Source organism: Lithobates pipiens, unplaced genomic scaffold (genome assembly GCF_037356315.1).
Source record: "Lithobates pipiens isolate NorthernLeopardFrog02 unplaced genomic scaffold, aLitPip1_a1.2 Scaffold_57, whole genome shotgun sequence".
In the NCBI taxonomy this organism is placed as follows: Eukaryota; Metazoa; Chordata; class Amphibia; order Anura; family Ranidae; genus Lithobates; species Lithobates pipiens.
In genome coordinates, this window is record NW_027507879.1 from 2,672,297 (window position 1) to 2,690,059 (window position 17,763).

General features: G+C 44.1%; 1 protein-coding gene across 1 annotated transcript in view; it reads left to right on the top strand.

Moving 5' to 3' along the window:
* Positions 1-17,763, top strand: part of L2HGDH (L-2-hydroxyglutarate dehydrogenase) — a 47,433-nt gene that overhangs the window by 9,352 nt on the left and 20,318 nt on the right. The window contains exons 2-6 of the mRNA XM_077467599.1: positions 2,836-2,951; positions 8,344-8,495; positions 9,693-9,824; positions 11,116-11,278; positions 11,789-11,823. Of these exons, the coding sequence (XP_077323725.1) occupies positions 2,836-2,951; positions 8,344-8,495; positions 9,693-9,824; positions 11,116-11,278; positions 11,789-11,823 (598 nt within the window). The remainder of the gene's footprint in view (positions 1-2,835; positions 2,952-8,343; positions 8,496-9,692; positions 9,825-11,115; positions 11,279-11,788; positions 11,824-17,763) is intronic.

The following is a 17,763-nucleotide window of genomic DNA, read 5'->3' on the forward strand; positions in this document are numbered from 1 at the left end:
ACCCTGGCCGTTGGTTGTCGGGGTCTGCGGGCAGGGGGCTTATCGGAATCCGGGAGCCCCCTTTAATAAGGGGGCCCCCGGATACCGGCCCCCCACCCTATGTGAATGAGTATGGGGTACAATGTACCCCTACCCATTCACCTGTAAAATAAAGTACAAAAAAAAAAAGCACAAGATAAAATAATTTATTGCAGAGCTCCAGGGGTCTTCCGTCTTCGGGGGTCTTCTCGCCGGACTCCTCTGCTAGCTCTTTTACTAGCGGAGGAGCCCGGCATTCTTCTTCCGACTTCGGGGGTCTTGTCCCGTTCTTCTACCGGGCCACCGGGCCTTCTTATAGCTCTTTTACAGGCGGTGGCCCGGTCTTCGTCTTCTGTCTTCTGTCTTCTGTCTTCTGTCTTCTGTCTTCTGTCTTCTGTCTTCTGTCTTCTGTCTTCTGTCTTCGTCTTCGCCAGGGATGCGCTGTCCCTTATATAGGGACAAGGGGCAGTGTCATATGGGTTGATGTCACATGGTGACCCCGCCCCCTTACAATGTCACAGTCCCGGAGGATGCTGGGACTGTCGCCATGTGACATCAACCCATGTGACCATGTGGCGCCCGCTCGTCCCCACCCCCTTTCCTGGCCGGCCGGGTAGCGTGCTCGGATAAGGATCTGGGGGGGACCCCCACGCAGTTTTTTCGGCGTAGGGGGTTCCCTTTGGAATCCATACCAGACCTAAGGGCCTGGTATGCTCTCGGAGGGGGAACCCACGCCAATTTTTTTTTTTTCAGAAATTTGGCGTGGAGTTCCCCCTTCAGAGCTCATTCTCTGATTGGCCACGGCAAATGTCACCTGGCCTGGGGCGACTTGTAAGTCGCCCCAGGTCGTGTCTCAAAGTCGTGTTCAAGTCGTCTCCAAGTTGCCTCACAAAGTCGTCCTGAAGTCGTGTCGCCCCTGTGTGAACCGAGCCTGATAATGGCTTCAGCCAGTTTTTGTGTTATTCATATTCTGTGGAAAATGGCCAAGAAATCATAAATTCTGCCAGGGTATGTAAACTTATGAGCACAACTGCTTATAAGAAAGGGTATTTAGGTGTGTGTGTGTGTGTGTGTGTGTGTGTGTGTGTTTGTGTGGAAAAAAAAATACATACATTGCATTTCCATGTTCTGTGCACTGTGGAATACCAGATATAAATAATCCCAGGTTTAGTGACACTTTAAATAAGATATACATTTTTAATGGCAAAATGACCTGGTGCTGAATTTTTACTCTCTTCATTGTCTGTCTGTCTATATGGGGGTGGAGGGGATTTTAAGTGCTTGGGTCCCCTATTTGATGTGATTGTGGTGACAGGTTCTCTTTAATGAGACATCAGTGGTGTAAAATTTAAATAAATAAAAAACCTCCTAATGTTTCACCTATCCTCCAGTGAAACGAATGCAGTGAGTGCAGATGGTGTTCCAGATGTTTTTTTTTTTTCCCCCCGCCTATACTGTCTGGGGACAGTAACTCGTGGAAGTGATGTGTCCCAAGTCTTTGGGGTCAGTGAACAGACCTTCACTACATTTCCTCTCCTCTACTCGGCAGCACTCTGCATGCTGGTTGGAGTTGTGCCGATGGTCATGCGGAGCCCGGAAACATGGCGGGGGTTTGGAGATGTGGTGGGGAATGCGACCCACGGTTACTGAGGTGCATTGAAGCGATTTGGTGGCTGCAGAGTTGCCGTATTGCTTGGATCCATCAATTGACTTGTCTGATATGTGTAAAACCCCCTTTCCTGACAGCCCTGAGGAAGGGGTCCTTTCGCCCGAAACACGTTGGCTTGACCATCTTTTGCTACTATCAGTAAACGAATACCAATTGCTTCGTCTTCGTCTTCGTCTTCGTCTTCGTCTTCGTCTTCGTCTTCGTCTTCGTCTTCGTCTTCGTCTTCGTCTTCTTTCCAGCGAGATCTCCAACCCTACAGTAATCTTAAAAGTCAGCAGCTACAGTATTTGTAGCTCCTGACTTTTTACATTTTTCTGAAGGAGCCTGGAGCTCTGTTTTTTAACACGTATTTTTCTGGAACGACTATACAAAAATGAATTTTAGTGCAAACGCACACAAAATAATACCCAATTTGCAGGTAAAATTTAAAAGATAGGGTTGCATTGAGTAAATAGATACCAAACATGTCAACCCTTAAAATCGTGAGCAGCAGTGAAATCCCGAAAAAAAAAAAAAAACAATTTAGTGAACGGACTCAGAAAACTGTCTTTAGACAACCAGTTTAAAGGTTTTTACAGGTCATCAGTTTGGAGTTAACTGTGAGTTTTATGGTTCTGGAATGATTGCTCTCTTTCCTGAAGTTTGCAGCTGGCTCTCTATTCTTCTCTATGCAATACAGACAAATCATGTCCGGTGAGAGGAGCCAGCAGGATGCTCTAAGATTTTGATATTAACACAGAAGAAGAACATGCTGAAGTTTTGAAGAAATTGAGTTTGGTCCAACTAGAGAAAAAAACACCCAATTGAATTGGCACCACATCCCGAAATTGAAAAATAAGATAGAGAGGATAAAAAAAATAGGGATTTTAACAGTGCTTTGAATTTAAGTTCCAATGAGAAGGTAGCAAAGGGGTTTTTTTTTTTTTTATATAATATTTATTGAAGTCTAGGTTAAAAAAAATGATTTATACATAAAACATGCAGTGGTTTACATATATGGTGGTCTTTGAAGTCAAAAGTAGATTGAAAGAGAACATTTGCTGCCCATTAGCCCAACATGTTTCGCTGATGTGCTTCCTCAGGGGATTTGCAAGCTATCACCAAAGACCCTGACATTTTTGTTTTTATAATAAATTGCTTTATTGCAGCACTTATGATGTTGTCATCGTTGGTGGTGGAATTGTGGGTCTGGCATCAGCGCGACAGCTCATCCTTCGCTACCCAACCCTGCGCTTCGCCCTCCTGGAGAAGGAGAATGAAATCGGTAAGGCTGGCAGGTATTTATGATCTGTGAGATGGAGTGGAGCTGGGGTTGTTAACCCTCTTCCCCCTGCCCATAGGAACAAGCGTGCATGCTATGGAGTTACAAATGGGCTTTTCAGTTTGCAAGGGAATTTTGCCCAGAGCTTAGTGAATGTGGTAAGATTTTATTTACATGCAAGGAAATAAAAAAAAAATAAAAAAAAAATAATAATAATAATTTTGTTTGTGCACAAATGGATTATGGAAGTCAGCAGAGCTTCACCTCATTCACAAAACTCTGGGGAAAATTGCCTTGCAGAGTGAAGTCTATTTATATTTAGTAAATCAACCCCTATATGTGCACCATTTTTGTGTTTTTATCCCTTGTAATATAGTGTGTGTGTGTGTGTGTGATAATTATTTAATCCCCTGCAGATTTTGTAAATTTGCCCATTTACAAAGAAATGAAGAGTCTATAATTTTCTTTTTATCATAGGTGTATTTTAAACGATAGACAGAATATCAACCAAAAATCCAGAAAGACGTGATAAAAATGTTATAAATTGAGTTGCAATTCAGTGAGTAAAATAAGTATTTGATCTCTAAGCAAAACATAACTTAGTAGTTGGTGGAGAAACCCTTGTTGACAAGCACAGAGGTCAGATGTTTCTTGTAGTTACCGGGTTTGCACACATCTCAGGAGGTATTTTGGTCCACTCTTCTTTATAGATCTTCTCTAAATTCTTGGCTGGCTGTTTTCTATAGGATTAAGGTGTGGACACTGGCTAGGCCACTCCATGACCTTATTGTGCTTCTTCTTGAGGCACTTTTTTGTTGTGTTGGTATGTTTTGGGTCATTGACATGCTGGGAAGACCCATTACGGCCCATCTTCGGTGTTCTGGCTGAGTGAAGAAGGTTCTCATCCAAGATTTTACAATACATGGCCCCGTACATTGGTCCCTCAATGCAGCAAAGTCAGCCTGTACCTTTTTTATTTATTTATTTTTTTTCTAGCAGAGAAACAACCTCAAAGAATCGTGTTTCCCCTCCATGCTTGACTGTAGGGTCATAGTCACCATTTTTCTTCCTCCAAACACGGCGAGTCAAGTTAATGCCAAAGAGCTAAATTTTGGTCTCATCTGACCACAGCACTTTCTCCCAATCCTTCTCTGAATCATTTAGAGCAGGGATATGCAATTAGCCAGACCTCCAGCTGTTGCAGAACTACAAATCCCATGAGGCATAGCAAGACTCTGACAGCCACAAGCATGACACCCAGAGGCAGAGGCATGATGGGACTTGTAGTTTTGCAACAGCTGGAGGTCCGCTAATTGCATATCCCTGATTTAGATGTTCATTGACAAACTTTAGATGGGTCTGTACATGTGCCTTCTTAAGAAGGACCTTGTGGGTGCTGTAGGCTTTCCATGCATGGCGGCGTATTGTGTTACCAATGGTTTGTTTGGTGACTGTGGTCCCAACTGATCGTTCACCAGCTCCTCCTAAATAGTTCTGGTACGATCTCTCACTTTTCTCATGGTCATCCTTACCCCATAAGGAAAAATCTTGCATGGAGCTCCAGGCTGAGGTCGATTTGATGTGGTGTGTTGTGTGTGTGTGTGTGTGTGTTTTTTTGTTTGTTTTTTTTTTGTTTTTTGTATTTCTTCCATTTGAGAATATTCACTCCAACAGTTGTTTCCTTCTCACCAAGCTTCTTGCTGATGGTCTTGTAGCCCATTCCAGTCTTGTGCAGATATACAATCTTGTCCCTGATGTCGATTGAGAGGTCTTTGGTCTTGCCCATGATGGTGAGGTTTGAATGGAAGAAATATTCTGTGGACAGGTATCTTTTATACACATAACGAGCTGTCGTTAGGAGCACCTTCTTAAATTGACAGGACTAATCTGTGTACCACATGAGAACCTACTGTAGCCAGTCTGTGGGAGCCAGAGTTATTGTTGGTTGGTAGGGGATCAATTACTTATTTTACTCACTGAGCTGCAACTCGGTAGATAACCTTTTTGTTTTTATGTACTTTTTCTGGATTTTTAGTTGATATTCTGTCTCTATCATTTAAAATGCACCTATGGTAAAAAAAATTATAGACCCTTCATTTCTTTATAAATGAGCAAACTTAAAAAATCACCAGGGGATCAAATTGTGTGTGTGTGTGTGTGTGTGTGTGTAATATAGTTTTCGCTATTGGCCACCTTTATGGCTTTCTGCCTGATGACACATTGGGATTAATTTACTTGAACTGGAGAGTGCAAAATCTGGTACAGCTCTGCATAGAAACCAATTTGCTTACAGTTTTTTTGTTTTGTTTTGTTTTGTTTTTTTTCTTTTTCATCAAAGCATAAGGCCCCTTTCACACTAATGTCCCGTTCAGGCCCGCCTGTCAGTTTTTCAGGCGGACCTGAACGGGTGCTCCATAGAGGTCTATGGAGCGTCGGATGTCAGCGGTGACATGTCCGCTGACATCCGACCCGCTCCGATCCGAAAAAGTGTGACGGAGGAAAAAGCTATTTTTCCATCCGTCTGCGGATCGGATCGGATGACGACGGGCACTGCGGTCCGTCGTCATCCGATCTCCCATAGGGGAGAGCGGCGCTGTGACAGGTCCGTCCCTGCACAGTGTGCGGAGACAGACCTGTCATCTCCCTGCTCAGCGGGGATCGGCGGAGTGATCCCCGCTGAGCAAACGGATATCCACGGGGCGGATCAGAACTGATCCGCCCCGTGTGAAAGGACCCTAATTGAACAAGCTGGAGTTAGAAGCTGATTGGTGCACCAGATTTTACACTCTCTAGTTTTTAGTAAATCAACCCCTGGGAGTCCTTCAACTGTCTAATTGTCAGGTTTCTATGGTAGTGAGCCCTTGTGGATCACCAACTCTGGGTTCCCTCTGGGCTCAGAATTGAAGCCCCAGCCTGCTTTTTTTTTTTTTTTTTTTTTTTTTTTTTTTTTTTTTTCTTCTTCACCAAGGCCCCTGACGGTGGGGATGGACTTGCAGCAAACTGGAACCAGGTCGTGGCACCCAGGCATGCGCTGCTGACAATGCGTAGACCACTAGCATGTGCAGAGGACTGATGGCAGGAGGTAGAAGATATCTGGGGAAACGAGGGCGATAGGCAAGCAAAAACAGTAGACTAACCCGGGGTCGGTTCGTGGGTGGTCAGGCACAGAATACGAAGCAAACTAGGAAGTTGCACTGGCAACCTGGGCTGCGCTGAGTATGTGTGTATATATGTATATGTGTGTGTGTGTATGTGTAATATATGCGCGCAGACTAGGAGGTGGACCAGAAAGTGATAGAAGGGGACAGGATATAAATCCACAGTAGAGCAGGCGACGGCCATAGGTGAACACAGAAGCCAGCAGCACATGTGAATAAAATCGCTGATCTAGTAGAACCACTGCATCTAGAAGGTAAGAATTTCACAAATGGAAATCTGCAAGCTAGACCGTGCCAGTAATGTAATAATAACTTGGTGAATTAATAACCTTTGATAGGTACACGCATGATTGATTTGACTAAAGTACATTAGTTGAGGTCATGAAAAGGTGAGTGCCAGCGTTGTGGAGTGGGGCTGTTGTTATATAAGGCTATTAGTTGTGGCATCCCTTTTTTAATGTACCAGACGAAAAACAAGCTCTGGACTGCCGCACTCTTCAGAAGACCACTTTCTTTTATTGGAAAATCGCATCACAGCTCAACAAACAAGGAAAAATTGCTGAAGTTTCGCACTAGCTGTAGTGCTTATTCATAGCAAACAATCACAGCACAAAAAGTTTAAGTACCCTCTCTAATTGAAATGATTGGTTAAGTGATTAAAATAATCAAATATTTGATTATATTAATCACTTAACTGATCATTTCAATTATTCAATTAGAGATGGTACTTAAAGTGGTGTTGCTACCAAAAAATTAAAACTGCTTAAAATTCGTAAAAAAAAAAAAAAAAAAAAAAATTGACAAAAAAAAAATTTTTTTACTCGCCTCCTAAATACCGGTTGCTAGGGGGTCCCTCATAATCTGCCTTCTTCATTGCCCGGGCTGGTGACATCACTTCCCCTCGCACCGCACATTAACCTGGGACCTGTCATGTGTCCCAGGTGACTGTACAGCGTATCACGGTGCCCTGCGCCGCTCGCGCATGCGCAGTGGGTGTCCGGCTGTGAAGCCACAGCCGGGTGCCCACAGTATGCATGACGGCGCCGTGAGCGGAGCGAGGGGGGGGGGGGGTTTCTTTCTCCCCGCATCGCTGGACCCTGGGACAGGTAAGTGTCCGATTTATTAAAAGCCAGCAGCTGTAGTATTTGTAGCTGCTGACTTTAAATTTATTTTTATTTTTTTACGGGGTACCCCACTTTAAACTTTTTGTGCTGTGATTGTTTGCTATGAATAAGCACTACAGCTAGTGCGAAACTTCAGCATCTTTTCCTTGTTTGTTGAGCTGTGATGCGATTTTCCAATAAAAGAAAGTGGTCTTCTGAAGAGTGCGGCAGTCCAGAGCTTGTTTTTCGTCTGGTACATTAAAAAAGGGATGCCACAACTAATAGCCTTATATAACAACAGCCCCACTCTACAACGCTGGCACTCACCTTTTCATGACCTCAACTAATGTACTTTAGTCAAATCAATCATGCGTGTACCTATCAAAGGTTATTAATTCACCAAGTTATTATTACATTACTGGCACGGTCTAGCTTGCAGATTTCCATTTGTGAAATTCTTACCTTCTAGATGCAGTGGTTCTACTAGATCAGCGATTTTTATTCACATGTGCTGCTGGCTTCTGTGTTCACCTATGGCCATCGCCTGCTCTACTGTGGATTTATATCCTGTCCCCTTCTATCACTTTCTGGCCCACCTCCCAGTCTGCGCATAACGTCGCTGTTTGTTGAGCTGTGATGTGATTTTTCCAATAAAAGAAAGTGGTCTTCTGAAGAGTGCGGCAGTCCAGAGCTTGTTTTTCGTCTGGTACATTTAAAGGGATGCCACAACTAATAGCCTTATATAACAGCCCCACTCCACAAAACGTCAGCAATTTTTCCTTGTTTGTTGAGCTGTGATGTGATTTTCCAATAAAAGAAAGTGGTCTTCTGAAGAGTGCGGCAGTCCAGAGCTTGTTTTTTTGTCTGTTGCTAGTGGTAATAGCCAGCACCTGTGGCTTCCCATCCAAACACAGTTTACAGCCTGCATGTTAGCTCCTGGAGCGGTGAGATCCCTGCTCCTTTAAATGTATCGCTACCTGATTTCCAGAGGCAGAATATGGTGCCCTGCTTTATTGTTTTTTTTATTTATTTTTTTGTTTTTAAGGCATCTGAACATTTGTCTGCCTTAAGTGATATTTGTGTATTACTTTTTGTTATCTAGATTTATATGTAGCATATTGTTTGTTTCCTCAGCGACTCATCAAAGTGGACATAACAGCGGTGTTATACACAGCGGAATATATTACACGCCCGGGTCCCTGAAAGCCAGACTATGTGTCAGAGGGTCCTCTCTTCTCTACGAATACTGTGACCGCAAGGGAATCCCCTACAAGCAGTGTGGGAAGGTATAAGTAACATTTCTTCTCGGAGGTGTAGTCAAATGTGCATGAAGATGAGATGGTGAGAACGATCTGTAGATGTTGTAACCAAGACACTGCTGTCATTTTTCATATAAATAACTGCCATCTCTATATTTTGTCTGGGTGTCACAGGAGGAGGGAGTGAGGGGAATCTCCCCAATGGGGCCAAGAACACAAAAAACTGAAATGTTTGCTTGCTCTATTCAAAAAAAAAAAAAGCTTTAAAATCAAAGTACAGCTCTCAGAGGACAGCAAAAGTAAAAGGTTATGTTAAGTATGTAGCTCTAGGATGTAGAATTTTTTTGAACAGAATACATATAAATATATTGGAAGGTTTCTCAACCAGGGTTCCTCCAGAGGTTGCTAGGGGTTCATTGAGCAATGAGCAACTCCTGCTTCTCATGCCCTGTACACACGGTCGGAAATTCCGACGTCAAAAAAGGTCCGATCAAATTATGTTGTCGGAAAATCCTGATCGTGTGTGGGCTCTATCGGACTTTTTCCGTTGGAAATTTCCGACGGAAAAAGTTTGAGCGCTTGATCTAACATTTTCTGACAACAAAATCCGATAGGACTTTTCACGATCGTTTTGTAGAGAATTCCAATGCACAAAGTGCCACACATGCTCAGAATAAATTACGAGATGAAAGCTATTGGCTACTGGCCTCTACGTAGTCCCGTTGTACGCAACGAACGTCACCTCCTTCCGAATGATCGGATTTTCCAACAACTCAGACTGTGTGTATGCAACACGTTTCGGCCAAAATCTGGCAGAAAAAATCAGACGGATTTTGTGGTCGAGAATGCCCTACCGTGTGTACAGGGCATTAGATACATTCACACTGACACCATTGATCTTTTTAGCCATCTGTAAGAGGGTAAATCTTCCCAATGACCACCACACAATGTGGGTTATTTACTAAAGGCAAATCCACTTTGCACTACAGCAGAGCTTCCTCTCGTTCAGATCTACCCCTCAGATTTACAGCGACTGCACTTGTAGTCCAAAGTGGATTTGCCCCTCGTGAATAACCCCCAATGTATCATGAGTTGTAGGTATAGTCATTTTTAGCAGGGGTACTCTGAAACTGGAAAGTTATTTCAAGAGTGTTGAAAAGTTTTGAGAAAGGCTGATATAATATTTTAAAGCCAGTTAACATTATGATGTTCTGTTTTCTTCAGCTGATAGTGGCTGTACAGCACCAGGAAATCCCTAGACTACAAGCTTTGTATGAAAGAGGCCTCCAGAACAATGTGCCGGGTCTACAAATCATCAATGCAACGCAGATCAGGGAGAAAGAACCCTACTGCCGAGTAAGTGGTTCAAAGCTACCAATACCAGCTCTTTGCTTAGAAAAAGGCAGGACTGTGGGGGGGGGGGGGGGGGGGTGTGTGATCCATATAAAAGAAATTCTGACTTTGCACTGTAACCTCTCAAAGAGGCAATGTAACTCCCCCCCCACCAGCCTTCCTATACCAGTGTTGGTCATTTTACTTAAAAAAAAAAAAAAAAAGTAATTTAGTTAAAGTTACAAATTACTTCTCCCAAAAAAGTAATTGTGTTAGTAACTTGGTTACTACATTGGAAAAGTAATTGGTTACTCAGCAAAGTAACTGACTTTTATTTTTATTTTTAATATTCTATAGACAGGACTAGCGAGGGGAAGTGAATGTCGCCACCTCCATTGGCGAGATTGACACCTCACAAGCCCCGTCGCCTGGTATGGATTTAAAGGGGAACCCCTACGCCAAAAAAAAAAAAAAATGGCATGGGGGTCCCCCCCAAAGTCCATAGCAGACCCTTATCCGAGCACGCAGCCCGGCCGGTCGGGAAAGAGGGTGGGGACGAGCGAGTGCCCCCACCTGAACCGTACCAGGCCGTGTGCCCTCAACATGGTGGGTGATTTGGGGAGCCCCAAAGCACCTTGTCGCCATGTTGATGAGGACAAGGGCCTCTTCCCGACAACCCTGACCGTTGGTTGTCGGGGTCTGTGGGCGGGCGGCTTATCAGAATCCGGGAGCCCCCTTTAAGAAGGGGGACCCCAGATTCCGGCCCCCTACCCTATGTGACTGAGTATGGGGTACGATGTACCCCTACCCATTCACCTGGGGAAAAAAAGTGTAAATAAAAAAAACAACGCAGGTTTTTAAAGTACTTTATTAGACAGCTCCAGGGGTCTTCTTCCGACTTCGGGGGTCTTCTTGCCGGGCTCCTCCACTATCTTCTGCTATTTACCGCTAACTTCTTTACTAGCGGAGGAGCCTGGCTTTCTCCTTTGTCGCCGCCACTGTCCGGGAGTCTTCGCTCTGCGTTATTTCATGGATTCTTCCTGTCAGTGTGAAACTGCCTGCCCATAAAATGTACTGACAGATGGCTTACACCGACAGTCTGTAGGACTCCTGCATGGCACCCGTGATCTGATCGTGGGGCAATGCTTTCCAGGCTCCTACAAAATAAAATGGTAAATGTACATTTTTGTTACCTTCAAAAAGTGCAATTCCTATTTAATTAATTTTTTTTTTATCCTTTTAAAGCCTAACCACAATATGCACAGTTTATCACTCATAAGGTGCTCTTCACCTAATATTTGTAATTATCTTGTAGGGGGTGATGGCGCTGGACTCTCCACATACCGGTATTGTGGATTATAAACAGGTGTGCCAATCATACACAGATGATTTCCGTGACGCTGGAGGGAGCGTTCTAACGGGCTTCGAGGTATCCGAACTAAAAATGGTCACTGAAAGCCCAGCAGGGTCAGAGGGAGGTAAGTTGCTTACATCTTTCACTCTTGTGGGTCAGTGTAAATCAGGGATATGCAATTAGCGGACCTCCAGCTGTTGCAGAACTGCAAGTCTCATGAGGCATAGCAAGAATTTGACAGCCACAAGCATGACACCCAGAGGCAGAGGCATGATGGGACTTGTAGTTTTGCAACAGCTGGAGGTCCACTAATTGCAGATCCCTGGTGTAAATGAAGGAAGGAATATTGGAGGTTTTGCTAACAGCCATTCTGATTCCAACTTATATATATATATATATATATATATATATATATATATATATATATATATATAAATAAATATTCTCAAATGCCACCAAAACAAAGCTCTCTCTCTCTCTCTCTATATATATATATATATATATATATATATATATATATATATATGTGTGTGTATGTATATGTATTTTTCAAGATAAAGGTCTTTGAATTACCTAGCAAAATCAGACTATAACTTTAGAAGCTAAGAAAGCACTTCTCTTTGTGTTCTTTTAGGTTTGGAGTACCCGGTCATGCTTAGAAACACAAAGGTAATGTAATATGTGTTAACTTTTTTCAAACTGTTGTTTTTCACATCTAAGTAAAATGAAACTAAACCCATCAATTTTTTAACAGGTTAAAAAATCCAGGAATGTAACTGTCACATTTGCTTGTTTTCTCATCCAAACTGTCACACCATTAAATGGCTGATCATGTGCAGCATCATGGCAGTTGAAGATCAAACAGAGGCTAAAATGGCAACTTCCATGGCTGAAAATGATAAGAGGGGTTTAGTTCCGCCTTAAGGCCTCATTCACACCATGGTGCAGAAGCATCAGTTTCTCTGCATGCAATCTGCAAGAGCACAAATAAAACAGTTGGTCTCTATACGCCCTGTTCACACCACAACACTGGTATCACGCGGAAATGTTTTTCTGCGGGAATCTGCAATGTGTATGCAGTTCTCTGTGCGGGGAAAAAAAAAATAAATAAAAAAAAACTGACATCAACACTGGTGTGGACAGGGCACATAACTGAAGTGCATAAAAGTTTGTCAATGAGCAGAAAAACTCAATGAGCATGAAAACTGATGTACTTGCAAGTGTTCCCATCCGTTTTCATGGTGTGAACGAGACCTAAGACTCTAAGTACAAATCGCATTCTAAACTGACCACATTACATTAATATCATTTTAGAAAAAAGCATCCTGTTCTGTGCAAAACCATTTATGGTTCTCCCACGCATCGGACAGTCACATTTTATGAAGAAGAATTGATAGTATATGAATAAGGAAAGGGATGGCTGGCACTCAGGAGGACATCCAAAATAATAATCCTTTATTAAATACGTTTACAGAGTTGTAAAACAACCTACGCATTTCGGATATTAGTCCTTAGTCATGGACTACGGACTAACATCCGAAATGCATAGGCTGTTTCACAGCTCTGTAAATGTATTTAATAAAGGGTTATTATTTTGGATGTACGTATTTAACCACTTGCCGACCGCTGCACACCGATAAACATCGGCACAATAGCAGCAGAGGGCAAATGGGCGTACCTGTACGCCCCCTTTAAATGGTGGGGCTAGTGGGTGCGCCGCGTACAGCGTGACCGTGCCCGTGGATCCTGCGGACTCTGTCCGCCGGTGTCCCTCGATCGTGTCATGGAGAGGCAGAACAAGGCATTTCCCTGGTCTGCTTAGCGACTGTCATCGGAGCAGTGATCGCTGTCATGTCAGTGGTAGCCCACCTCCCCCCCCCCACAGTTAGAACCACTCCCTAGGTCACACTTAACCCCTTGATCGCCCCCTAGTGTTTAACACCTTCCCTGCCAGTGTCATTTACACAATAATCAGTGCATTTTTATAGCACTGATTGCCGTATAAATGACTGGTCCCAAAATAGTCCGATGTGTCCGCCATAATGTCGCAGTTCCGATAAAAACCTCAGATCGCCGCCATTACTGATAAAAATGCCATAAATGTATCCCCTTTTTTGTAGACGCTATAACTTTTGCGCAAACCAATATATGCTTATTGCGATTTCTACAAAAAATATGTAGACGAAAAATAAATTTTTATATGTTTTTGGGGGATATTTATTATAGCAAAAAGTAAAAAATATAGCTTTTTTTTAATTTTTCTTTATTCAAAATTGTCGCTCTTCTTTTGTTTCATAGCGCAACAAATAAAAACTGCAGAGGTGATCAAATACCACCAAAAAAGAGCTCTATTTGTGGGGGGAAAAAAAAAAGAATTTTGTTTGGGTTCAGCGTCGCATGCAATTGTCAGTTAAAGCGACGCAGTGCTGAATCACAAAGTGCTTTGGTCAGGAAGGGAGTAAAATCTTCCAGGGGCTGAAGCGGTTAATAAAGGAATATTATTTTGGATGTCATCCTGAGTGCCGACCATCCCTTTCCTTATTCTGGTATGTTGGAGGTGTCGGCAGCCTCAAGGCACCGGACGGAGCCTTTATGTGGGAAGGATGCAGCGCCTATACACCTGTTTTCCAAATGATAGTATACCTCCTGTGTGTCATCACTCCTTCTTTTCAGTTTGTCATAGCTGAAGAGGTTTGAGTCTGGAATGACATGAAAAACCTGAACTCCCAAAAACCTGTAGAAACGTTTTGCCTGAGGACCATGTGCCAGTAATGATGATGCAATCATGGAGCAGGTCCGGTTACTTTTGGTTCATTCCAAATATAGATGTGAAATTAGTCCCTTCCCTCCGACAGTACACATATATGTGGCCTCACCGAATTGGGTAGTATTCCATGGGGCCGCATATATACGCTTCTTTGTTCTGGGGGCGCACCACACAGCGCACTCCCAGTACAGAGACCGGGCTCTCGCCGAGACCGGGACTCCTGATTCCAGGTCACCTGATCGCTATGATGGCCTCTGATTGGCTTTCACAGTGATCAATCGCTGTGAGCCTGCCCCTGTGTTTAATTCCTCTTCTGAAGGGAGAGGAAGCTGTTATATAAAAAAAATAAAAAAAAATAAAGTGAATTAAAATTAAAGAATAAAAAAAGAACAAGATCAAGGTTTGCCAGGGTTAGCGTTGGGGTCAAGGTTGGAGTGAAAGGCCACAGTCTGCATATTTTGGTTAGCATTTAAAAAAGAAAAAAACGTAATTGGTATCAGTGTAAGTGTGTGTAATGCCGCATACACACTACCAGACTTTTCGTCGGACTACCGTATATACTCGAGTATAGGCCGACCCGAGTATAAGCCGAGGCCCCCAATTTACCCCCAAAAAACTGGGAAACCTATTGACTCGTGTATAAGCCGAGGGTGAGATATGCCTGTCCATCCCTGTGTGTGTCCGTCCATCCCTGTGTGTCCGTCCATCCCTGTGTGTCCGTCCATCCATCCCTGTGTGTCCGTCCATCCCTGTGTGTCCGTCCATCCCTGTGTGTCCGTCCATCCCTGTGTGTGTGTCCATCCATCCATCCCTGTGTGTGTGTGCGTCCATCCATCCATCCATCCCTGTGTGTGTGTGTGTGTGTCCATCCATCCATCCATCCGTGTGTGTGTGTGTGTGTCCGTGCAGCCTTGTGTGTCCAGCCTACCTGTGTCCGTCCGGTCCCGTCCCGAGCCTCCGTGTCGTCCCGTCCCGAGCCTCCGTGTCGTCCCGTCCCGAGCCTCCGTGTCGTCCCGTCCCGAGCCTCCGTGTCGTCCCGTCCCGAGCCTCCGTGTCGTCCCATGCCAGGATCGCCGCTCTTCGTCGGCGCCCTGGCGGCCATTCCCCTGTTCAAAAGCCGCGCCTCCGCCTCCGCCTGTGATAGGCGGAACACTCAATTTCCCAGCAGTCAGTGTTCCGCCTATCACGGACATCGGCTCATCCGAGGATGAGCCGATGTCCGTGATAGGCGGAACACTGACTGCTGGGAAATTGAGTGTTCCGCCTATCACAGGCGGAGGCGGAGGCGCGGCTTTTGAAAGGTAGAATGGCCGCTGTCTGTCTGCTCGACACGCTGTTCGGGCAGTCAGACAGCGGTGACTCGAGTATAAGCCGAGGGGGGCACTTTCAGCCTCAAAAAAGAGGCTGAAAATCTCGGCTTATACTCGAGTATATACGGTAAGTCCGACGGTCTTTGCGACGGACTTTCTGAACAAGCGAACTTGGCCACACACGACCGGGCTAAGTCCGTTCGTTTTGGACGTGATGACGTAAACTGGACTAAACGAGGAAGTTCAATAGCCAGTAGCCAATAGCTGCCCTTGCGTCGTATTTGGTCCGTCGGACCAGCATACAGACTAACGGTTTTCCCGATTTTTAGTCCGTCGGACAGATTTGAAACATTTTATTTCTAGGTCTGGCTGACTTTTGGGGGAAAAAAAAAGTCTGCTGGAGCCCACACATAATCGAATTGTTCGATGGATTCCGGTACACTGGACCAAGTCTGCTGGAAAGTCCGATCGTGTGTACGCGGCATTAGACAGAAATGAAAAAAAATGCAAACCGTGTACCATTGTTTTCTGGGCTGTACTATGGGTACAAACACCTAACATACACATATATGGTATCGCTTCAAGCAGGAGAATTTAATTTTGCTTGTTCTTTTAGTGATAAATTATGCAATAAATATAAAGCTGTATTAAAGCGGAGCTCCACCCTAAAGTGGAACTTCCGCTCATTGGAACCCTCCCCCCCCCCTCCGGCACCACAATTGCCACCTTTTCAGGGGGGAGGGGGGTGCAGATACCTGTACAGTACAGGTATTTGCACCCACTTCCGGCATAGATATCTGCAGAATCTGCGGATATTTACGCCACTTCCTGCGGGTCCCCCACTGTCTGCTGGGAAACGCACGGATCCCAGAGACAGCGGGGACCATCCTTATTGCATGCGCATTAGGGAACCGGGAAATGAAGCCGCAAGGCTCCACTTCCTGATTCCCATACCCAAGATGGCTGCGGCAGCACCCGAGAGACGATCGAGAGATCGGCTTCGGGTGCCAAAATCGCGGGCGCGCTGGGCGGGTAAGTGTCCTTATTTTAAAAGGCAGCAGCAGCAGTATTTGTAGCTGCTGACTTTAAAAAAAAAAAAAATGGCGGAACTCCCGCTTTATAAAAAAAAAAAATATATATATATATATATATATATATATATATATATATATATATATATATATATATATATATATATATATATATATATATATATATATATATATATATATATATATATATATATTTATTTATTTTTTTACTATTTTGGGCCAGTTTTCCTTTTGATTAACAAAAAAAAGTCAGGGGATATTCATAATCATTTACCACCAGAAGGAAGCCCAATTTTTGTCCTGGGGGGAAAAAAAGGTATAATCCATCTGGATACACAAAGAAGTTAGTTATGTACAGTTTTACTAACGCATGTCAAAGTAAAAAAAATTGTGCTTGGGCATTAAGGCTGGATTCACACCTATGGCATTTTTACTGCTTTTTGCATTTTGCAGAACCTATTCCATAGGAAACCATGGTAAATAGACTGTAGTGAAAATCTGCAAAATGCAAAAAGCACAAACTGCATAGGTGTGACTCCAGTCTTAGACAGGAAGGGGGTTAAACTTGTCACAAGAGAAACGCAGGAGCTGCTATTCCCAGCCTCCACAAAAAATTCTAGTTGCTTGGCTGTTATGCTTATACACCAAATTTTAATACCTTCTAAATCACAGACCTGTAATGCGTATAAAGAAAAGGACTTCTTATTTTACTTGGATTTTCCATATCTGCATACTTGTCCTAGGTCAGTGACTGATGAAAGTATTGATGCCAGGTTGTCCGCATAACATTTTTGGAGTAGGGGCAACAATGGCCACTTCCTGTGTCTCTGTGATGGATTTCCGGGTGTGGGGAACAAACCTATTATTCGGGGTGTCTGATTTTCGCATATTGCATTTGCATATCGGCAGCCCTCCTAGTTTCAGAAACACGTTTTTAGATTCAAATTAACTTGTACGTTATTTTGAGTGGTGTTTAGTATTATCAGTCACCACCTGCCCAGAGCAAAAAAACCTTTATTAGCCTTAAGGCTGGGTTCACACTGGCTGTGGACCGCACAGGAGCGCTGTGCGTCCCTGTTCCCTGTTTCGGGGGAAGAATCCGTGCAGAATCTGTGCCTGAATTCGGCCCTGAAACAGAGCCAAAGGCCCCTTTCACATGGGACAGATCAGTAATGATCCGCCTCGTGGTGATCCGCTTTCTCAGCGGGGATCGCTCCATTGTCCCCACTGTGCAGGGACCGCCCTGTCAGCTCTCTGCTCTCCTCTATGGGGATCGGATGAGCACCGGCCATCTGTCCGTGTTCATCCGATCCGCTCTGCAGTCGGATAGAAAAATAGGATTTTCCTCCGTCTGCAGAATCGGACCATTGCGGAGGCGGACGATATCGGGTGTCTGGGGATGTTTATCCGCAGACACCCGCTATCCCATAGGAATGCATGTATGTCCGTATTTCATCCGCAAATGGATGGATGAAATGCG